At 41.9% G+C, this 24,540-nt stretch overlaps 1 protein-coding gene across 13 annotated transcripts in view; it reads right to left on the bottom strand.

Moving 5' to 3' along the window:
• The window catches only part of DOCK3 (dedicator of cytokinesis 3), a 585,316-nt gene that overhangs the window by 148,989 nt on the left and 411,787 nt on the right, over positions 1 to 24,540 (bottom strand). For 12 of the 13 annotated variants that reach the window (XM_073352483.1, XM_073352491.1, XM_073352484.1 and 9 more), the window contains 2 exons: positions 8,440 to 8,528; positions 4,538 to 4,663 (listed from right to left, as the gene is read on the bottom strand). In XM_073352483.1, coding sequence (XP_073208584.1) covers positions 4,538 to 4,663; positions 8,440 to 8,528 — 215 coding nt within the window. Of the gene's footprint in view, positions 1 to 4,537; positions 4,664 to 8,439; positions 8,529 to 20,139; positions 20,340 to 24,540 lie in introns of those variants that run through there. The other variant, XM_073352495.1, reaches the window with a different exon arrangement.

The raw sequence follows: 24,540 nt of genomic DNA, 5'->3' as shown, positions 1-24,540 counted from the left end.
AGTCAAGATTCTTGGTCGATGGGGGAAGAGAGGTTTATTAGAAGAATCCTCACCAGTGCCATTAAAAAAGCCAGGGAGGAAGAGGGGAAACTGGGAGAAAAGTAGTAACCTTACAATTTTAATGTTTGGATGTCTGGGGGCAAAGGGAACTTGCTGACTCCTCATAAAAAAGGAAGAGAAAAGAATGTTAAAGTTCATTTGAAATGGGTTTGAATACATTAAAGTTATTTGCTTTCTTTTGACAGTTTTTGGCTTAACAATCTGATCAGTGTACATGAGCAACATTAGGTGACACTGCCTCTACATGGTTATTAATCCTCTTTTGACCGTCACCTCTTGAAAACATGCATCTAGTTGCAAAGTATAATTCTGATAGAAACCTTTGGGCTCACTGCTAATCGTTTCAGAGAGAAGAAACCTTGTCTTTAATAACACAGCAATAGCTCTGAAGTAAAGCAGGGAGGAAAGCAGTCTGAAAGAGATTTAACAAATACGTGGACATGCTCAAGAGCTAACAAAAGCACCCAAAAGGTTTTGACTTGGTAACCAGTAAAGTCTTTTCTAAATCACTGAAAATACAAATAAAGTTGTCAGAAAATGAAGACTTTTGAATTTGACAGTGATAACACTGGAACGAAAGATTATGTAATCTTTATTCTCATAGTTCTGCTAATTCAATCCTAATTTATACTATCCCTGGTTCTCTAATACTGGACCTCTTCTAAACAAAGTCTATCAATTGCGTCAAACTGCATCATATGGATAAATATCTGCTACGGAATGGATGAGATCAAACACATTTTCACTTGTAAAAACATACATCTCCAGGGGTGAAGGGGAACTAACCTGCATCATTGAAATTCCCTTATTTTTTTTAGTATACTGATTTTGCTGATGGAGAGTTGTCCAGGTAATTAAGTGTTTGCATTATGCATCACTCCACATATGACTGCTTCTTTCTTCCTACCCACTTACACTGTGGTCATGTGCTCCTTTATACCTACTCTTCATCTCTGCATGGACTCTTCAAAGAAGGGTACTCGTTGTCAGGGAGTGTCCAATGTGCTTGTTGCCATTTCTGACATAACTGAGCCAAATTTTTCAAATGTGAGTGCCTAAAGTTAGGCACCTAATTCCATATTTAAGCATCTAAATAAGAGGCCTAATTTTCAGATATGCAGAACATCTGCAGCCACCATTGGATTTAACAGAGTTCTGGTGTTCAGCACCTCTAAAAAGAAAGAAACAATCATTTACCGTGATAACTGTGGTCCTTCAGGATGACTGTCCATGTAGGCCCACACTTTGGGGAGATGCACATCCCTGGTTCACAAGTATGGACTTTCTAGTAATCACTATCTGATGAGACTTTGGTTGCACCCGACCTCTCTCCACTCACTAATAATTGCCCCAACTGCCCCTCTGCATTCTTCTTTTAATTCAGGAATCCTTAATAAGAGACTCCAAAGAAGTGGCAAGGGGAGTGTGAATCCATATCCACAATCATCTCAAAGAACCACAGTTACTCTGGTATGCTGTTTTTCCTCCTTCAAGGATTGACAGTATGGATTCCCACGCTACTGGGGCAGCAGCATGAGGTGTCTCTGGTGAGCATTAGCTGAAAAGAGAGTGCAGGACAGGTTCTCTTGAATTGGGCACCAGATCTAGAGGCCAAGTCAAGGGATTACAACTGAATATGGAGCTGAAAGTCACAGCCTTGCATATTTCAATGATGGAAACACCATTAAGGCATTCTGTAGAAGCTGCTTTTAGTTTAATATTCCTGATGTCTCCCAGTGGCTGAACACCAGCAAAGTCACAGCAATAATGTACAAATAATCTTACTCATTTGGGCAGCTTTTGTGTTGAGATGGACTGACTGCTAGACAAACCCCATAAGCTACAGTCTAGAAGATTTGTAGACTGAGTTGATACTACTAGAAGAAACCTCTTAGGCTTAGATTGGGGACAGCCCTTGCATGGGGACTGCTCCCCTTCGATTCCTTTGCAAACAAACTGCCTAAAAGAGGAGAGGCATGGAGGAGGCAGGGCAACCCCCACTTTATGACAGCCCCCAGAGCAGGGCTGGTGTCCCAGGAAGAGCAAAACCAAAGAGGGAAGCATTGAGGCCATTGAGCTATTCATTGAACCTGCTACACCTTTAGTGGTCTGAAGGAACCAAGGGGCAGTTCAACATACCCAAGAATGGGGATCCATTGGAGTAATTCATGAAGGAGAATCAGGCCACTTACCCAGGTGTCTAAATATGGATTTAAGCACTGCAATTTCAAAAGTCTGGCCCTGATGTCAACTACAGTAGTCCACTGAGTGGGAGTTGTGATTTTATCCTGATATACAACCTTTTGAATAGCAGACTGCAGAGTGATGTGGTACCATCATGCCATTGGGCCTGGCTTATAGAACACAGGTTTAGAATATAGTTAAATAAATGAAATTCTTTGGCATGCTCTTAGGCCAAAAAATGTCTTTGGTAAATTCACTAAAAAGACATTCACATTAAATGTGTGTCAACTAATTGAATTTCTTTAGCTTTAATCAAATTTATGAAAAAATTTTTGTGATCAATAAAACACAATTTTAATTTGAAATTGTTTCTTTTTTAATTCCCATGTAATTATCACAATATAGAATTTGGAGGTTAGCATCCCTGTGTCCTCATCCTCCTCTCTCACCCATCTTAATGCAAGAAATCCTGGTACTTTCAAAAGTGTTAAAATATATACAGTTCTAAACTTCTGATCATATCATTTACACTATATTTTAAAAAAATACTTCCCACATAATCCCTGCTGAGCTTTTCACTATGGTTTCTATAAAGACTGCCTGATAAGACTGAACGAACCAAAGATGTTAATGTGCCAGCACAGTTTTTCCAGTACAGAAATCCAACATTTCTCCCAAACACTGCTCACACAAAATTTCCCAAATCTACAAAATCCTTATTGGTTCTGATTCGTAATGTGAAGTGAGGGAGTGGCATTTCAAATGCTGGCATATCAAGTTTATGTATGTCAGAGAGTTTCTAGGCCAGTTCCTCATTACACTGCATGAATCAGGCTATATGATGCCAGCCTTCATGCCCATTGATCATAGGACTGGCCACATGCTAGTTTGGCCCCTAAATCAACTCAGCAGACTCAAGGCTGCTCTAATTTGTGCCCAAATGACAATGGACACAAGAGGCTATTCTGGCAGCCAGGGATAACTAGAATGCTGCAGCGCTGTGGCCAAGACTTCTATTGGAGGGGTTGAGTGTGCGTAGAATTAGGGATGCTGGGTGTGGGTTGCGGGAGGGGAGGGGAAATAGATGGTTTTACATGCACTTTGTGCTGTCAAACAAGGAAGAAGAGCTATATTAAACCTGAGAATCAGCTCCACAATGTGGGAACTCTCCTGTTTCCCCAGGCTTTTTATTATAGGAAAGAAAGGGTATGATAACTCTCTCTGGTTCTGAAACAGACAGCCCTATACTTATTTCTAATAAAAAAAAAGAGCAAAACAGTCTGTTGAATATATGTTACATATGTCAATTTAATGAATTCTAGTACGGCTCTGTACTGCTTCAATGAAAAATACTTCAAATTGGCAATAGGTATTGTGACAGGGTCAGGCCAGATGGCTACAAGAGAGTGGTCGAAGGTAGATACATTAGTTCCAGGTTAAGCAGGTCCCTTTTCTCCGGGTAAGATAACAGGGACTATTCCAGAAACTCAGGAACTTTCTAGAACTAATTAAGGCAGGGAGGCCAATTAGGACACCTGTAGCCAAATGGGAAGCTGCTAGAATTAAGGCTAATCAGGATACCTGGTTTAAAAAGGCTGTCACTCCAGTTAGTGAGGTGTGCACGTAAGGAGTTGGGAGTGAGAGGACCTGCTGCTGGAGGACTGAGGAGTACAAGCATTAAAAGACATCAGGAGGAAGGTCCTGTGGTGAGGACAAAGAAGGTGTTGGGAGAAGGCCAAGGGGAAGTAGCCCAGGGAATTGTGGTTGTCGTGCAGCTGTTTCAGAAGGCACTCTAGACAGCTGTAGTCCACAGGGCCCTAGGCTGGAACCCGGGGTAGAGGGTGGGCCCGGGTTCCCCCCAAACCTCCCAACTCCTGACCCAACACAGGAGTTTCCACCAGAGGTGAAGGTCTCTGAGCTGGTCCCCGACCCACATGGTGGATCAGCAGAAACTGCGGGGATTGTTCTTACTCTTTTTTCCCCATGCTGGCCAGTGATGAGGTTATCTGAGAGAACGGCAGATTCGAGCCATGAAAGTGGCCAAACGGAGAGCTACCGTGAATCTCTGAACGGAGCAAAATCCACCAATAAGCGCAGGACCCAACACGGTAGAGGAGCAACTTTGTCACAGTATGCTTTACTGCAATCAGGAATTTGTAATCTAGAACGTTTGTAATCTGGGAATGTCTTACATTATTGTCCATCCTTGAGTGAAAAACCATCCCATTTATCAATGCTTAAGAAAGACTGAACAATAGCATCTGTGTTTTATAGTTAGAGGAGATCTACCTACCTGGCATTATGACATCGGGGAAACCGAGTTTTCTGGTAATAGACACCCCCCTGTTAAAGATCATTGGGTTCTCCCTTCGAATCTGCTCCATGTCCCCACGAAGAAGCTGTAGAGAAATTATAAGTCCTGCAAGAAACAAAGTTGTTTATTTTTCCAGATCTGAGAGTTATAACTCAGTCCACATCAAACATATGTGGGAAATAATGGCTTGTATTACAGTATGTACAACACAATAATACACACAGCATTTTTTATTTGAATAATATTATGTATCTAAATCTGAAGTAATGCTGGAGAAACCAAACTGTTCTACAGAACCAGCTAGGAGCGTAATGTAATGTTATACAGGACTGTGGATTTGAAGTAAAAAATTAAACATTGCAGGTTGACTGTAAAACACTTATGAGGCACTATGTTTTTTCCTGGTACACACTAGGCTAGAACCACTTGGGAATAATAATGTAAACCTTTATCTTAATTGCCACATCAGTACAATGCTATAGGGTTTCCTTGAACTGTTTTCACTCTAACCTAACACCATACAACAATCTTGGAGCTCACTTTCACACTTTTGTTTCTTTAACCAACTGATGTGAGAATGTTTGTCTCTAATGGAATTCCCTCCAATACTTAGGACTGTCCCAGCAAAAGCAATGGTCAATTTGAATGCAAGCTCAGGACATAGAAAAGTACAAGCGACTTGGTAACTTCCTGCCCTGTTATGTGGCCCTTTCTATTCTCCATCAACTGAACAGTTGAAGAGGGATCAATTACATAAATTAATCTCAGCACAAGTGTTTGCATAGATCTTTCTCTAATTGCTTTTTATTTATATTATATTTCATCGTAAAAATTACATTAAAATAACGTTAACATTGCAAAGCCAAGCACTCTCAAGTTAGTAAGTGCCAGAATATAGGTTGCCTGTGCAACCTTAATTCAGCCTCCCTGTGAGTATGCATTATTAATTGCATGATCATGTGCTATTTTTTTGCCCCACGATCCCTGCCTCATTCAGTTAAGGGTAGTTACTCAATTTTTTTTATCCTCCATATTCAATTCCAGGCCTTATTTAACACACACTATCCAAACACTGCATGGAATACAAATTCCTGCATAGGCAACCTTAATTCTGGCATTTCCTAACTTTGGAATGCTTGACTTTGCAATCTTAACACTTTTTTAAATTGAGGGATTTTTATGTAATTTACCAATTAAAAAAAAAAACACCAGAAAAAGCAAAAAATCCATCACATGGAACCATACTGATTTCCAACATGGATGATAAGCAGGGTACAGACCTTTAGATTCACAGCACAGATCACCTGGGGTAATGGAGTAAAAGGCAGCAGCAGAAGGCTGTTATCCATGGTGGACCAATCACAAGAGGGGAATGAGACACACACTTCGCAAGTGGGATTCATAGCTATTTGCTGACAGCAGAGGAATAATAGAATCATAGAAGATTAGGGTTGGAAGAGCTCTCAGGAGGTCATCTAGTCCAACCCCCTGCTCAAAGCAGGACCAGAATATAGTAACTCAGGACTGTCTTCAATTTCAGGTTCTGTAGGGGAGTGTTCTCTAGTAGTTATAGACCCTTCTGCTTCAGTGGCCCCTAAGACTGTCTACTCATCCTTGACTTCTGCCCCCAATTCCTACACTGATCTTATCCACAACTCTAACACCGTGGCTCCTCCCACTGGTTTCTGTCCCCTCTATGCCACTCCCAGCTCCTTTTCCTCACAATCTCTGTTCCTATTTAGCCTACAACCAACCACCTCTTCTCTGCACTTCTGTCAACTTACCACACCTCTGCTCCCTGTTGCTATCCAGCCTACTCATGGGTCCTCCCTCTGCTCCTGGAGCAGTCATGATTGGCTGCTCTTTCCCTGTAAATAGGGAAGTGGGGAAGGCAGCCAATCAGAGGAGGCTTTCCCTCAGGTAGGCCTGAAATTTGCATGAGGGCAGGAGAGTCTCTCATTGCCAGACTGGCTCCAGCAGGGGCAAACTTGTGCTATTCGCAATAAAATCATAAGAGGTGGCAGCTCTGCATTCCTAACACCAGGACAACACTGCTGTCAAATTTAAGTGCCTGTTGCAAAGCATGGAGGCGCTACAGCTTCTCAACAAGCTGGTTAGAAATATTCTTTTAACATGGGCGAACAATATATTTTCCCCTATGCTTGTTCTCAAAAAATTTGGAGCTGCTTTTGCTGAAACTTTCAAATAAATAAATAAGCAATCATGCCAGAGGCAGGCACCTGTTATTGAAAATTTCAGCCCAAGTGGTTAAAGTTTAGCAAAGTTATGAGCAACTGTAAACAGAGTCTTATAACAAGAAGTGATGGGCAACCTTACCTATAGATGGCATTACAAACTCTACCTATAACATAACCCTGCTTGCTAGCTGCTTCATTTGCCTTCAGTTGTACCTAGTGCCCTTTATGCTAATGGGAATTATTGCAAATTCAGTGACATCATATTTGATATGTAAACAACTGAAATCCAGAAGAGATTAGGAATTAAACCTCAGTGGGGTCCTGCTGAATTCTAAATTTATTTTCCAACAAAAGCAAAACTGCCTGTACCTTTAAATGACTGTACATTAAGGTTTCAGAGTAGCAGCCGTGTTAGTCTGTATTCGCATAAAGAAAAGGAGTACTTGTGGCACTTTAGAGACTAACAAATTTATTTGAGCATAAGCTTTCGTGAGCTACAGTTCACTTCATCGGATGCACATGTACATTAAGAGTAACACACAGTAGCATTTGGAATGGAATAGCAATTGCATTTCCAAATTAGCTATCTATGTCACTTATAAACTGAGGTGGCTGACAGGATAAGGAGAAAGATTAATTTACTCAACAAATTACAAATTTATCTTTAATTGATTTATTTAATTTAGTAAATCTGGACTCAGAATACGGTAAGAACTCTGCCAAGACAATAACTGCCCATGGCTATTTATGAAGCACTCTGCACTGCAACTATCAGAGCTAGTGTTCATGATAATTAATCTTCAGATATAAATGCACTGGTCTCTCTCTGGAAAAATCAGATAAGTATCTTAAAGAAATGCAATATTTATCCCTTCACAAATAGATTCATGGTGTCCTAAGATGAGCATGTCTCAGGTATGTGTCACTGCGGGAATCTTCATGGGAATACTTAGGTGGTATGATCCAGAATAATCAAGAGAGAGTCTAATTACATTTTTGACTCCTGTGCAAATCCTTCAGCTCCTGTAGAACTTCCCTCAATTTCTATCTAGGAACACTGAACAAGAAACACTGCTCCAAATGGATATATAAAATATTTTCGCCAGTACAGTTAGCTGATGATATTGTACACTTCCCTTGGCTACCGGTTTTCATAAGCAAGGGTAAAATGCCCAACAAAATTAAGAGTAGCCACAAATGAAAACTCAGAGATAGCCACTAGTTGTCTCCACTTTGATCTACAGACAATGGCATTGTACAGATATAATAAAGGAGAGACTTTAACATGCAGAATCTTTAATATTGCCAACAGTGCATGGGCAGGACAGAATCCAGTTTGACTTTCTGTATCCATGGCAAATTTGTAGGAGTGGTCGTTAGAGATTTTTTTTAACCTGTAAACTGAATAAATTTTATATGGAAATTATTAAAAACACAAACATGGAACCCCAAAATGCCATTTTCAGAGAGTCATGTATCAGAGTTGTAATGCCCTATAAATCTTTACCTGACGAAATACTAACATCAGCACAAATAAACAAACAACTAGAAAGAATGTATGATGCCTGGCAATGGGCTAGGTGTGACAGCATATCTTGTGGAACTTCTCTGCCCACAAAGAATTCTCAGTTTTATCAAGGTACACTTTAAGGGTTCTCTAGCCAAAAAATAAAAAAAAATTACCATAGTTTGAGCTGGGTGCTGTGTACTTGGTACTGGACTTGCGGATAATGTTTTCATGGATCTGATACCATTCATTTTCATTGTTGCACCTAAAATAAAAGGGACACTAGTTAAAGTTACCTGCTCTTTTTTTATCCAAATGATAAAAAGAGAGAAAGGTTTACTGCATATATTGTATGATTCCGTTTTGTGGGAGAAATCCAACACAAGCCTCTTTTTAACAGACAACAATGCACGTGTAATTTAATGAGGTCCTGCAAATACTATTACAGTATTGTATTTATAAAGTCAATATAGCAATATATTTTCAAAAAGTTTCCAGGATAGCAATTACAATATGTTTACTCATCTATCACTAGTACATAAGTTAAGTCTATTTTTTTGATTGATAAAAAAGTCAACTATTGATGTCAGTCCAGATGATGCACTGGTAATTTGTTCTATGAATAAATGTTATTTAACAATATTTGTCTAAGATAGCCAGCTGGACTGATCTTTAATAGTACAAACCATCCAGATACATTTCTTAGCTTGTGTTAGCAGAAATAATGCCTATGAGCAGGGTACATTCTGAAATATTTTCTAACCAATATATCTTGGTCATGGTATTAGCTGCTTCAGATTTTATTGCAGAATGACTATATAATAATGCACACATCCACAGGATGCGTAAAAGATGATGTCTCCTGTTCTCATTTTTACAGATTGTTGATTTTCCACTTTTTACAGTTCGCTTTTCTAAGTCCCATCCACTTCTGACCTCTTCTTCAACTTTGTTCTCTCAAATATTAACTTAAAAATGAATGTTAATAATGAGCAATTAGAAAGGCAACTAAGAGACATATATAATAAAGAATGGGCTGGATTCTCCACTGTATTACTATATAGCTATGCTGAAGCCACTGGACTCATAGTGGCTTCAAACTGGTGTAATGCAGTGGAGAATCAGGCCCAATCTCTTCTCACTCTTCTGTCCCTCATCCTTTGTCCACAATTATCTGCTCTGCTATGTTACATCTAACACAGATTGTAAAACTCTTTAGGGGCAGAGATTTGTCTATTTAAAAACTGTAAAGCACTATGCCTACCTATGGGCTATATCAACAACCCAATGACTTATTTTTTTGACATAATAAAGTTCCCATGTATAGTAAACAGTTGGTTTTGAGTAACATAAAATAATAATGTATGTTCATTGGTATTTGAGACCTTTCTTCTTACTTCAAATTCTTTCGCAAATCTTCCCATGCAGGACAACCCACTATGGGTTTATGCTCTTTTAGTCTGACCCATTAAACTCAACTTTTCTCCAGTGGATGGATTCTTTCAGAGCATTACTTTGTATATGAGTGTTTATTTATATTGCTCAGCCCTTGATGATATTGTAGCCAGTATTTTTTTCTTAGATTCTTGTATATCAGGTGGGTAAATTTAATTATCTGAGATTACTGCAACTCTATTTTACTTACTCTATTTTACTTAGTCTTACAGTTGCTGAAGAACTGAGCAGTAAGTGACTACCCAAGGTCATTTAGTGAGTTTGTGACCCTCAGCCTTTGCTCTAACCATTGGAACACAATTAATGAGTAAGACAAGCAACCACAATAGCCAGCATAAAATATGCAATAGAAGACTGGGAAAGCAAGGAGATATACAGCTTAGAAAAAGCACATGGTCCCCTCTTTCCTCAGACTCTAGGGAGAACAGAACATTGTCTAAAAAGTGAATACCATCCATTTGCTGAAGTCCCATCAGTAACTGAGTAATGAGAGGCTCTGACAGATTTTATAGTCCCTTAAAGGCTTGACACTTGTAACTTCTTGACTTGCCCGATCAGTCAATACCTCGGAGTGTTACACAGGTGTAAAAATACTAATACCAGACTTGCTTCTTTGTCAGGCTTCCTTGTAGCTTTCTAGGTCTACAAGATTGCAAGAGCCACTTGCTATAAATGTAACATAGCCACAGGGCAGAAAGAACCCATAAGACCTCTGATCTCCACATTCATATAGCAGCTCTACAGCTTTAATGACCAATATGGGTCTCTTTTATAAAGACAATTTAGCAAAGCAGACAAATTTACACCTGGATGAAGAGCAGCTTATACGGGTTTAGTGATTTCAATGACCGCTGACATTAATCTTCATAAGAAGAGTAGATTTACCAGTTTTTCACAGATCTTACTAATAAGACACTTTATGATATCTTGGGAGCTTGCAGGGCAGGGGCTGCTGCAACCTTGTAAATTATGTGTTTCACTGTTCCTTCCACTTTCCTGCTGACCTCTTTATTTTCAGAAATTAAGTCACCTAGCATATGCTACATGAAAACAATCCAAAGGGACTAATGTGAAGCAGTCACACACAAAAATTAATTGTAAAATATCCAAGTGAAATGGAGACCATTAATAATGTGTTGAAAACATATATTTTTAATTTCTGATTCAAAATTTTGACTTCCAGCAGAAATTTAGTCCTGGAATTATGACAATCTACATTCATGGATAATTTTTTTAGTGCACAAAATTGTGGAATGAAATCTAATTTTGGAACTGACATGTGGGATGACATCTTTGGAAGTTGTATGAAAGCATGTCAAGGATGAGTTATGATATGCTGAGTGTCAGTACATCTTGTTTCATCCTCTAACCATTGGAAAGATGGTAATAGCTCGGAGTTATAGGGTGAATATGTGAGCTGTGCACAGTTCTTTCACTTATGAAAAAAGTCAATTTATTAAATATTACTAAGCAAATGTACCTATTTACTTTTTAAAGTGAAATAACTCCTTAATTATTTTTAATAGAAACATTAGGGACTGATCAAACTTATCCTGTCAAGAACTTAAAATTGATACAAAGGAGAAATTAGTTACTGGATGAGAATTACAGTCTATATTGGGACATGTGGGGGAGAGGAACTGGCTTTCTGCCAATTTTCACTTCTTTGATATATATGATATATAAGGAAGGCTCGAAATGTTTTAATCAAACAAAACATCTCAAACAATAAACAACATGTTGTTGATATTGGAAACTCAAGTCTTGTGTGCCCCTGAACCATAGAAAAATAGAGCTGGAAGGGACCATAGAGAATAGTCTATGTTAACTGGAGAATTAGGCCTTAATATACACTAGAAAAAGTTTGCTGGCAAAATTGCTAGTGGAGATGCAGTTTATACCAGTACCCTGAACAGAAGCTATCCTGGCTATCATGGTTGCGGGGTGAGCCATACCTTCTATCCCTTTTTCTCCCTGAGGTGACAGGGCCAACATCCTTTACTTCTCTCAAGGACAGACCCATGCAGTTCAAACAACCTAGGACAGGATCTTTCGATGATAGCTTCTCTGTTTACCAACTGTGTTAACATGACAGGCCCAGCTGCGTTTGTCATCTGAAAGCCCTTTTCTTCCAGGAGTCTGTGACAGCAGCTGATTAAAGTGACTCAGAAACAGCTTCTTTAAAGCATTTATTCATTCACCCAAATAGATATAGCACACAGAGAAAAGGGTAAAAACAATAAAGGCTGATATACACATACGCTTCCCCTTACGTAAATCTTAATCTTTCCTTGAAATTTCTGGTAAGTTCCATTCAGCCCAGTTATCTCCAGCTCTCAGCTGGAAGAAGTAGGTTGTTCTGCTGTATCATGCTCTGTATGTGCCTCTAGGTACATATACACTGCATGCTTCTTTCAGCACTATGCGCAGTACATACATGTATAGTTCCCCTAGCATAAGTATAAATAGCAGCATAGATGGGAGGCACAACACAGGTAAGTAAAGACACGCCTGAAGAGTTATGCGAATACCATACATACTCTCTGCTTGCCCAAGTCATGTTCCCGTTTGTGCAGCTATTTTTAGCAGTGTAGTGTCCCACTGCCTCCCCACTGCTGGAGCCTTTACTGTCTGCAGGAAAAGACTCCCCCAGCCAGGAAAGGTTCTGGCATTGGGAGGCAGCAGGGAAAGCCTTGGGCAGCTCCCAGGCTTTCCCTGCCACAGGGCTCAGCCTTTCCCAGCTGCCTCAACCTCCCAGAGCCTTTCCTCACCACAGTGAAAGGCTCTGGCAGTGAGAAGCTGCTGAACCTTTTCCATGCTATCTCCCCACACCAGACCCTTTCACCGACCTGCTTTTCACTGTGGCACATAGCTATCACATACTATACATGCTGCCGCCAGTGGCGCGTTGTGTAGATGTAGGCTCATCTCTCCCTTTCTTTTTTCTAGGTCTGGGGTCCTTTAATGATTTAGTATCCCCTTTGATCCTAGGCTCAGGACTGGGAAGGATAAACCTTGCTAGCAGTGGCGTAGCAAGGCCCGAGAAGGCGCTGGTGCAAGAATAGACAGAGGTCTCCTTTCCGGTTCCAAAATCTAAAAATTTGCTTACCTTTATCATCTTGGAAAATCATAATTTATCTATCATATCCATAAACATGCAGCCTGTATATTGTGTCATCACAGATAAAGCATCCATATACAAAACCTAACCATAATTTTACTAGTAAATTTTATCTAATTGAAAATCTGCACAATAGCAATCATGAAGCTTCACACATTAGTAATAAACTCATTGTATCAACATAAAAATGTGTAACTCAGGTTTTGTGTGCCAAACTTTAAACTACGCATAAGGCATGTCCAAAGTATACACGTTGTTTGTCAAAAAGCACAAAGATGTGAGTTACTATTGTGTTACTCCTGTCTCAAGTTGGTGCAATTCTACTGGAACTGAGTGAATAGAGTTACAATGGGTGAGTAATACAATGGGAAATCAAGCCCCAAATCTTTATATATCTGAACGGACAATTTTGTCCATGGCAAAACTTGCAATTTGAGCACACACAGCATTTGCATTCACCAATCATGTGTGGCTAGGCACCAAATGAAAACAAGTATTGTCACAAACATATAGACCACTCTAAACCAAGCACAAAGATCCATACTGCCATGTCAATAAAAAACAAAACAAAACTAACTAGTAAAACAACTACATCTTCAGCACTTTTCAAAGATTGTGATACCTAGTCCATTTTACATTACTGACTAAGTCAGGCATTTATTACTCCTATGGGAATTGTGTGCCACTTCACATGTGCAGAATTCATGTCCAGCGCAGAATTTTTTCCCCAGGGTAGGAGAAGTGCTGCAATTCTGCCTTTCACCCACCAGAGGCCACTGTGGCACCAGAACAGTCAGCAGCCAGCTGTGTTCATCACAGCATCCTGCCCACAGAGCCAGGTTAGGAGAGAGAGAGTGGGGCACATAGGGGTGTTGGGGGGGGTCACAGACTGATTCAGAAGGGCTAGTGGGTGATACAGACTGGGGCACAGGCTCAGGAGCTAGTGGGGTGACAGTGTTGAGCCAGGGGCTGAATGGAAGGGGTGCTGTAGGGCTACATGGGGACAGAGAGTAGGGGACTGCAGGAATTCATGGGGAAGAAGGGCAGATGTGCCTGACTGAATGGGAGAGGCTTGGGGTCAGCCAGGGTCTGCATGCGTGAGACTCCTCAACTCCCTAACAATCCCTCCCCTCCCCCAAAAAACCCCTGTTCCATACTTCTCCCACTCACATCCAACAATCCTTCAGGTTCACTCCCGGGCTCCTTCCCCCTCCCTCTGTTACCCAGACTCCCCCAAGCCTTTGCACTGCTTCTGAGAGATGTGGGAAATACATTTCTGTGTTGTAGTTTAAATAAATTACTCAAAGTTCTGTATTAATATGCCTAATAAGGAATCTATTTGTCAAAAAAACATTTCCTGAATCTTTTTTTTTGTCTCTATTGTTACAGAAATACTTGCTGACAGGTATTTTGAAATAAATTACCAAAATAATTGAAATCATTGAAACTGGTATGACAAATTGAAACTGGCGTGACAAATAAAATATGCAGAATTTTACAATATTGTGTGCAGCATTTTTTATTTTTTTGGCGCAGAATTCTCCCAGGAGTAACTTATGGTATGTCTGTTTCCATATCATATCATTTGTCCAACACCCTGACAACCCTGAACTGCCCACTTCATTTTAAGTATTCCCCTACTGCATGTGTGAACTCCTTATGCTTAACAATCTATTCCAACTTGTATTTAGCTCAGACACTCTGTTTACCTTCTCCAGACCAGAAGAAGAGCTCTGTGATGCTGAAAAGCTTGTCCCTTTCAACAATAAAAAAAATACTACCTTCTCTTTCTCATATCCTGGGACCAACATGGCTACAACAACACTGCATATATCATAGAAATGTTACCCGACCTAGATAAAAAGCCAGCCCTCACCAACAACTGTAACATCTTCTAAGTACCTCTAAGATATAAACACTTTTTGGATACAGTATGATCCTACCTCATATGGTGCAAGATTCACTGGTATGGCTTCAGCTACTTTTGGGCCACTCCATAAACTCAATTTACCTGGCTGATCAGAGCAGGTTGCCAATAGTTTTCCATTGTCAAAATGTTGCATAGGAGCTAGAGTGAACCAGTGCATCTACCCCAGTTAGGAGAAACACATTCTAACATAGTAGAGAGATTAATTCCGATCAGGGGCTGATCCCCACCTGCCTTCTGCAATCTCCTCCTCCATCCCCTGGGGCCCCATCCCACACAACCCCTCCCCGGAGCCTCTCAGCTCAACCATAACAGGACTCAGCCCCCCTACCCCTCCACACTCTGTACCCCCAGCCTGCACTCCACATCCTCAGCCCACCCCAGCCATCACCCACTGCCTGGCCCCACACGCTGTACACCCCCAGTCCACCTCTTGCACCTTCCTGGATGAGCTCCTCACTGCTGAAGCAGTGGCACCATGCAAGTTCAGGTTGGTGGTGGTCAGGGACTGCCTGGGTGGCAGGGCCCATGGGGACCGGGCATAGAATAACAGGTGCAGGTTGGACACCAATTTGAAGTGCCAGCAACTCTGGTGGTATTGCCAGGAGCAGCCACAAGTTGCCCATTGCCTGAGTTGTGGCCAAAAACTTTCTCATACTGGAGGCAGGGCAGTGGCACTTGCTGGACTGAGGCAGCCTGGCTGGGGGCCACTTCTTGCTACTTGGCACACAGGTTGCCTATTCTGCCTATAGGTTGACAGTGGCTTAATTACAGTGGTGCCTAGGATAGAGTGGTTTCTGCTGGTTGGCCCCCACAATCAAGTGGGCCCTACAACGACTGCACTGCTTGCACCACTGTAGCTATGACACTACTTGCTAGCCTGGACGGAGCTGGGCAGGAGCCTTTCCCCAGTTAACAGCTCCCCCTCCAGTGTTCCTTAAGGACCCTCATCTCTGCCACTGTTTCATTTAATCTAATCTAATTGCCTTCTATGATGAGATAACTGGTTCTGTGGATGAAGGGAAAGCAGTGGACGTGTTATTCCTTGACTTTAGCAAAGCTTTTGACACGGTCTCCCACAGTATTCTCATCAGCAAGTTAAAGAAGTATGGGCTGGATGGATGCACAACAAGATGGGTAGAAAGTTGGCTAGATTGTCGGTCTCAATGGGTAGTGATCAATGGCTCCATGACTAGTTGGCAGCCAGTATCTAGCGGAGTGCCCCAAGGGTCGGTCCTGGAGCCGGTTTTGTTCAATATCTTCATTAATGATCTGGAGGATGGTATGGATTGCACCCTCAGCAAGTTTGCGGATGACAGTAAACTGGGAGGAGTGGTAGATATGCTGGAGGGTAGGGATAGGATAGAGAGGGACCTAGACAAATTGGAGGATTGGGCCAAAAGAAATCTGATGAGGTTCAACAAGGACAAGTGCAGAGTCCTGCACTTAGGATGGAAGAATCCAATGCACTGCTACAGACTAGGGACCAAATGGCTAGGCAGCAGTTCTGCAGAGAAGGACCTAGGGGTGACAGTGGATGAGAAGCTGGATATGAGTCAACAGTGTGCCCTTGTTGCCAAGAAGGCCAATGGCATTTTGGGATGTATAAGTAGGGGCATTGCCAGCAGATTGAGGGATGTGATCATTCCCCTCTATTCGACATTGGTGAGGCCTCATCTGGAGTACTGTGTCCACTTTTGGGCCCCACACTATAAGAAGGATGTGGAAAAACTGGAGAGAGTCCAGCGAAGGGCAACAAAAATGATTACGGGTCTGGAACACATGACTTATGAGGAGAGGCTGAGGGAACTGGGATTGTTTAGTCTACAGAAGAGAAGAATGAGGGGGGATTTGATAGCTGCTTTTAACTACCTGAAAGGTGGATTCAAAGAGGACGGATCTAGACTATTCTCAGTGATAGCAGATGACAGAACGAGGAGTAATGGTCTCAAGTTGCAGTGGGGGAGATTTAGGTTGGATATTAGGAAAAACCTTTTCACTAGGAGAGTGGTGAAACACTGGAATGCGTTACCTAGGGAGGTGGTAGAATCCCCTTCCTTAGAAGTTTTTAAGGTCAGGCTTGACAAACCCCTGGCTGGGATGAATTAGTTGGGGATTGGTCCTGCTCTGGGCAGGGGGTTGGACTAGATGTCCTCCAGAGGTCCCTTCCAACTCTGATATTCTATGATTCTATGATTTCCAGTTAGTTTCCTCCTTAGAGCTTCCTTTGATTTAACTCAATGCAGGTAGGTAGGGTAATACCAAAAAGCTAAAATAAGATACACTTATTCATAAAAAAAACCCCAAGATATCTTCCTCATTCTCCACACCAACAAAATACTTTTTTGCCACTAGAACTGCATCTACACTAGAGCTTTCGCCAGCATAGCTATGTTGGTTAGGGGTGTCATTTTTCACACTTCTAACTGACATATCTATGCCAATAAAACTTTTAAGTGTAGACCAGGCCCTTGTGTCAAGAGGCTGAAAGGTGAGCAACTGAGAGAGGAGAGGAGTTTTAGTCAGACTGTTTAAGACTATTTGTGTTAACACCTGTTTTATGGCAGACTAATTAACATTTTAGAGAAAATAGAGCTTCGTTAAAGATTTCCCTCCCTTTCCCCCGACCCATTCACTTGAACAATGACAGTAGGGAACACACGTTCTCTGAGACATCTGTGCAGTCCTCCAGCAAAACCAAAGATGATCACAATTGATATGTGACATTTCTAACGTTAAAAACAAGTAGAACACCTCCCCAGGTCAAAACAGAATTCCTTTTTAAGCCAGCCCTATACAGCAACCCAATGGCTGTCCTGACCCTGTACTCTCCCTTTGCTTCTGCCCCCTTCCCCTCCAACCCAGTATCCACATCCATCCACACTCACTCAGCCTGGGACTCACATATAATTGAGAGAGAGATTGTATTTCCAGTCTTTCAGTCCTCAATAAAAATGCACACATTTTCAATAAATTATTACATTAACTAAGTATGTAAAAGTAGCATCTAATTAGGAGCTCCAGTTCTCATTTCAGAGAAATTTCTCATTTCTCATTAGTACTCTCCTCTTGATGTAAAGCAGTGTTTCTCAAACTTATTTGATCAGGCCCCCCTTCTTTGTGTCTGTAGTCGTTTATGCCCTCCGCTCCCACAAGTACATATACTGCCACTCAGCTCTGAAGACATAGAGGAGAGCAGCAGCTGCTGGCCGGGCGCCCAGCTCTGAAGGCAGTGCCACACCAGCAGCAGCACAGAAGTAAGGGAGGCAATGTGAACAGTGGGATTTGTAACAACTTTTCACAGAAGACTAAGTGCCCATTGCCACCCTTACTTCTGCACTGCTGCTGCCACCCTGGGGCTGACAGTTAAAGCCTGGCTGCCTGTAGGTGCGTGATTGGGGGATGGAAGAGAGCCTGAGCCTGGGCTGCCTCCTGGTGAGGGACGGGGAATAGGGGGAAGGAGAGTGCAAGCCTCGGTCGTCGGGCTCTGGCTGTCAGCCCTGAGTGGCAGAGCTCTGCCTGTTCCCTTTATCCTTGGCTCCCAGGTGCGCATGGTCCTTCTGCACAAGCCCGAGCCACCTGGGGCTGACAGCCATAGTTCTTAACACCTTGCGCCTTCCTTGACACATTCCCTTACCTCCCTTTGGAGACCCGCCCCAGAGTTTGAGAATTAAATGTAAAGTAACAGCTATGTAAAGTAACAGCTATGGTTGAACTCCATTTCTACACTTGGCTAAATTATTTATAATTGCAAGTAAAGATAATTCAAAGTATCTTTTCTCTGTAAATACTGATCATGAAACAGACCCAAGAGGTCTCTTTGGGTATGTCTACACTGCAATTAAAAACCTACAGCTGGTCTATGCCAGATGACTTGGGACAATGGGCGGTTTAACCTCACCAGGGCATGTATGGGGCAAATCCAGCCCAGCCTCACAGGAACAAAGGACACTGGCCTAGGCAGCAACAAAGGATCTGTTGGACTCTCAAGTGAGTCACCCCTCTTCCCTTGGTCAATTTGGGACTGCAATGCTCACCTGACTCGGGGTGGGGCAAAGCCAAGAGGGAAGAAAGAATATGATAAAAGGGAGAGACGTTTGCTATGCTCTCTCTCTTTCACCCCCATCTACAGACATCTCCACCAAGTGACTGAAGCACTGATCGAAAGGGAGAGCCTGGCTGAAGAGCAACCAGCCAGCCTGTGGTGAGAAGCATCTACATTTGTAAGGGCACTGAAAGTGTTAAGATCAGCTTAGAATGCATTTTGCTTTTATTTCATTTGACCAAATCTGACTTGTTGTGCTTTGACTTATAATCACTTAAAATCTATCTTTTGTAGTTAATAAATTTGTTTGTTTATTCTACCAGAAGCAGTGTGTTTGGTCTGAAGCGTGTCAGAGACTCCCCTTGGGATAACAAGCCTGGTACATATCAATTTCTTTGTTAAATTGATGAACTCATACAAGCTTGCAGCATCCAGTTGGCATAACTGGACACTGCAAGACAGAGGTTCCTAGGGTTGGGTCTGGGACCAGAGATATTGGCTAGTGTCATTCGGTTGCACAATCTAAGCAGCGGCTGGCCAAAAGTGCTCACTCATGTAGCTGGGAGCAGCTTGCATGATAGAGGCTGTGCGTGAACAGCCTGGGAGTGGGGGTTCTCACAGCAGAGCAAGGTAAGGCTGGATCCCAGAGTCGAGGTTTGGCGTGACCTAGCAGATCACTGGTCCAGATAACACCAGGGGAACTTTTCACTTTGGTAAATTCTTCCAATGGTTAATTACCCTCATTGTTAAAAAAATACGCCTTGTTTCCAGTCTGAATTCATCTAACTTCAACTTCGAGCCATTGGATCTTGTTAGACCTTGTTAGACTGAAGTCCATTATCAAACATTTGCTCCTCATATAGGTGTTAGTAAACTAATCAAGTCACCCCTTAACCTTCTCTTTATTAGTCTGAGCTCCTTGAGTCCATCATTATAAGGCAAGTTTCCTAATCCTTTAAGAAGCCCTGTGGCTCTTCCCTAAACCCTCTCCAAGTTATCAACATCATTCTTGAACTGTGGACATCAGAAATGGATACAGTATTACAGCAGTGGTCACAGCAGCGCCAAACACAGAGGTAAAATAACGTCTCTACTCTACTCTACTCGAGATTCCCCTTTTTATGGATCACAATAGTCCTTTTGGCCACTGAGAGCTCATGTTCAGCTGATTAGCCATCACGATTTTTCAGAATCACTGCTTCCCAGGATAGAGTCCCCCATCCTGTTCCCCCATCCTGTATATATGGCCTACAATCTTCGTTTCTAGATGTATATATTTACATTTAGTCATATTTAAAACACACATTGTTTGCTTGCACCCAGCTTACCATGTAATCAGATCTTGCCTGATCTATTAACTAAGCAGGAACTGGACTTGAGCAGGACCTGGATGGAAGAGTCGCAAAGAAAGGCCAAGGACATGCAGAAATTGACTGTCTGATTCTCTTTCCTCTGAGTCAAAATGAAACCAAAGTACAGTGTTAGGAGATACACTGCTGTGCATGCCTCCACCTTACACAGGCAGAATGACTCTGAACACTTCTTATCAGTAACCACAGCTCCATCCCATCCCATATACGGCTGCAGATCTGAGCAAGGGTACAATATGGAACCACACCAAATATATAGGGACAGATTTTCTGATTGGTTAGGGCTGCTTTAAACTGGTTTTCCAGTGCAAAGGTATTCTAAACCCAGAAGATCTGGCCTATGGAGGATTTGTCCTATATAGGGGAAACTTCCAGTGTTACAGAGCCACTTTAATGCCTTGTATATCACCTCCACTTCTAGTCTGTAATGGGAGAAGGGGGCTGGGCTAGGGCATCCCTATGTGCGATCCCCAACTCCCAGTACAGGCCCTTGGAATTACTAGCAAATTATACAGTTTAAAGCTGTACTAACCTATACTGGAAAACTAGCTCAATGCTGAGTCAGCCAAGGATCAGGGACTGCAAAGGTGGCCTAAAGCATTTGTAAAATACCCTGGGGTCCTGCTCTTTAGGATAAAATTCAGTATAGAAATATAAAAACATGAAATCCTTCAGCCAAGGTTTAAAGTAAAATGGGATTGTGTGGGGGATGGGAAGATGCATAACACAACTCTCCCTCTTCTCCTCTGAGTAAACAGCACTCCCCCAGAGCTCCCACTCTTTCTTAAGTAATGAAGTGTGTCATGACCAGGTCGTGGGCAGCCAGACCTAGTGGTCAGAGTGAGAGTTGGGACTCAAGCCGAGTTGGGTACCAGAGGGTCAGAGTCTGAGATAGACCAGAGGGCAAACCAGGAATCCGGCATCAGTAGGCAGGCAGGGTCCAGTTACTGGGAGGTCAGAGACCAAGATAGGCTGGAGGGTAAATTAAGAGTCAGGCATCAGGAAGCAGGCAGAATCAGAAGCTAGAGTCTGGGATCTCTCACACACAGAATGTGAAGCAAGATAGGCAGTATGTACTGTTGCTCAGACAACTCCCTGTCATGGCTTCCTGTCTTACATACTGGCAGCCAGTCAGCCAGCCAGCCAATCAGTCAGTGGGCTGCCACTCAGGTCCTGTGGGTTGGTACTTCCTTCTGGGCCCAGCCTCATGGGGTCCTCCTGCAGGAGCTTCCTGTGATAGAGCCCTGCAAATCTGCAGATATCTGCTTTATATTTGTGGACATGTTTGAGGATCATGGATTGGATGTGATACACATTTTGTATCCACGCAGGGATCTACCTGTGGTGATTAGGGTTGCCAATTTTGGTTGGACGGATTCCTGGGGGTTTCATCACATAACATAATCTTTCATTAAAGATTAATCTTTAATTCCTGGAGACTCCAAGACAATGCTGGAGGGTTGGCAACCCTGGAGATGACAGCAGCCCAGCATCACCATGGTCTCAGGTTCCAGCCCTGCAGGATCAAGCTCCCTCTCCTGTTTCAATCTACATTTAACTACTGCCTTCAAAAGCAGCAAGTTGAATTGAAAAACCTAACAGAGCTTTAACTACAGCATCAATACTGTGATGCTACACAGCTAATTGAGTTCTTTAAGCTCTCTTTTTTTATAGGTTTTCTTTACATTTTGATACTCACACTTTATAAAACATTTAGAAATGGAACCTTAATATAAAGGGTTAATAATTGCTTAACAGACATTAAAGCATGTCAAAGATTGTTATAAGCACATCATAGAATGTGTTATAGATCAGAGGGTCTCAAACTGTGGTCCGCAGACCACCAGTGGTCCGTGAGCTCCATTCAGGTGGTCTGCAGATAGTTTCCTCTAAGGTGCGCACCTGGGTGGCCGCACATGAGAGAATGAAGGGCCACCCACCTAATTAGTGGAGCTGCACAGGCACGGCTCTACTAATTAGGTGCCTGGACGCTGGAGCAGATGCACATGTAAGGTGAGGTGGTAGCCTTGGGGGGAATAGAGGGTAGATGGGAGGGGGCAATAGGGTGAGAAGATGGGGTGGGGGGTATTTGGGACATGCAGGGCTGCAGCGGTCAGAAAAAGAGGTGACTTTCCCCAGCTCCAGGGCAGCTGCTGCCGGGGAGAGACGGCCCTCCTTCCCAGCCTCTGCTCTGTGGCTGTTGTGGTTGGAGAGAGACTGCTCCCTCCTTCCCAGCCCAGTTCAGGGGCTGCTGCGGTGGGGGAGACCTTCTCCTTCCCAGCCCCAGCTCGAGAGCTGCCATGGCGGAGGACAGAGGGAAAGACCCCCTTCCTTCCCAGCCCCAGCTTGGGGGCTGCCACGGCGTGGGAGAGAGGGCACATCCATTGCATTAGAAAGGTAAGACTATTGATATTAAAATATGAGTTGTGTGCTTTTATTTGTAGAACAAAAAATGTTAATTATCATTAAGTTTTTTTATATAGCGCTTTTATCCAAAGCGCTTTACAATAGCTAATGGTACAAACAACACTTGGAAAGATCATTAAGTGGTCCGCCAAGACCCTCAGCAATTTTCAAGTGGTCCGCAAAAAAAAAAAATTTGAGATGGTTATAAGTATAAGCCATAGTTATAAGCAACCCTTTGACCTCTTGGACTCTATGGACTTGCTTAATCATTTACTAACCCTTTTAAAGCTTCTTTTAAATGGAACCTTAACATAAAGTGTCATTGTTCTGATGATACAGATAAATGATCTGGTCTTGTTCCTTTTCTTGTCTAATTTATATCGCTAAGAACTTGTCTTTATATCACTAAAGTTGTCTTACTTTATCTATACTGATATAGTTAAAGCAGTATGACCTTCCCTAGTGTGGATGAAGTTATACTAGTATAAAAATCCTTATAGTGGTATAGCTTATTCCCATATTGGAAAGGGAATAAGCTATACTGGTATAAGGCACCATTGCACTGATATAACAGCATTCAAACTAGAGGTTGTACAGGTATACACAGTAGAATCTCAGAGTTACAAACACCTCAGGAATGGAGATTGTTTGTAACTCTGAAATGTTCATAACTCTAAGCAAAACGATATAGTGGTTCTTTCAAAAGTTTACAACTGAACATTGATTTAATATAGCTTTGAAACTTTACTATGCAGAAGAAAAATGCTGCTTCTAACCATCCTAATTTAAATGAAACAAGCACAAAAATAGTTTCCTTACCTTGTCAAATCTTTTTTTTTAAACTTTCCCTTTATTTTGTTTAGTAGTTTATGTTAACACAGCACTGTACTGTATTTGCTTTTTTTGATCTCTGCTGGTGCCTGATTGCATACTTCTGGTTCCAAATGAGGTGTGCGGTTGACCGGTCAGTTCGTAACTCTGAGGTTCTACTGTAGCTACATCAGTAAAAAACCAAAACCACCCCCCTACCCCGATCTTTCCTAACTGATATAGTTCTTCTGGTACAAAAACTTAGACCAGGACTAACATCTTCTCAATTCTGACTACTGGCCAGGTTATTTTGAATATAATACAGCTGCAAGACTTCTTAAGATGCCTTTGAAGTCATGATATTTTTTTCCTCAACAGCAAAGAGTGAGTCCTAGTTATTCTGTAGTAATGTTGGCTTGTTATTAAATTAAACCTCTGCCCTACTGATTTTCCTCATTTGTTCATCTTTACAGACCATAGCTTTCAAATGCTGGAAAGACGCAAAACTTCAGGAAGATAAAAGCAGTTTACCCTGAGGCTTTCCTTGTAGGGTCTATTTTTTTGTATCAAGCATGTTAATTCCTCTTTTTTAAAAAGGCACATAATGTTGGCAAAATTAGACAGGAGAAAAACCAGCTGCTGTCAAGACAGACAAAAACATCAGCAATTTTTCAGCATTTATGTTTGTGGAACTTGAGCACTCAATGGCATAAGGAGTAACAGGCTAACTGTAAAGAAGTAACTGGTCATTTTCTACAGCTTTCACATTACAAACCCATGTTCTGTCAGGTAAAATGAGTTACCAGAAGCTCTACTGTAGCCTGACAGCCCTTAAGAAAATGGTGAATATTATAACTGCAAAAAGTTGTGTGGACAACAGGGAATAGGATGCTATATATCAAGCATACCATCTGAGTGTGCAAAAAAGAATTAAAAAGTAAAACTAAATTTTCCCAGAATATGTTCAAAAGGGAATTAAATAACTGAAAAGTTTGGTAGTGTAGTATGTATAGACCCCTTTCACTTGTAGACCACTGGTTTCAACCAGATTTGTAAGGTCTCAATCTAAATCTTAGTTGTACAGGTGTCAATATGCCTCTCCCAAGTCACATCTGGCATATCTGTTGGCTGTCGCAGAATGAT

This window comes from Lepidochelys kempii, chromosome 7 (genome assembly GCF_965140265.1).
Source record: "Lepidochelys kempii isolate rLepKem1 chromosome 7, rLepKem1.hap2, whole genome shotgun sequence".
In the NCBI taxonomy this organism is placed as follows: Eukaryota; Metazoa; Chordata; order Testudines; family Cheloniidae; genus Lepidochelys; species Lepidochelys kempii.
The sequence above is the reverse complement of the archived record's forward strand: the minus strand, read 5'-3'. Positions and strand labels throughout refer to the sequence as shown.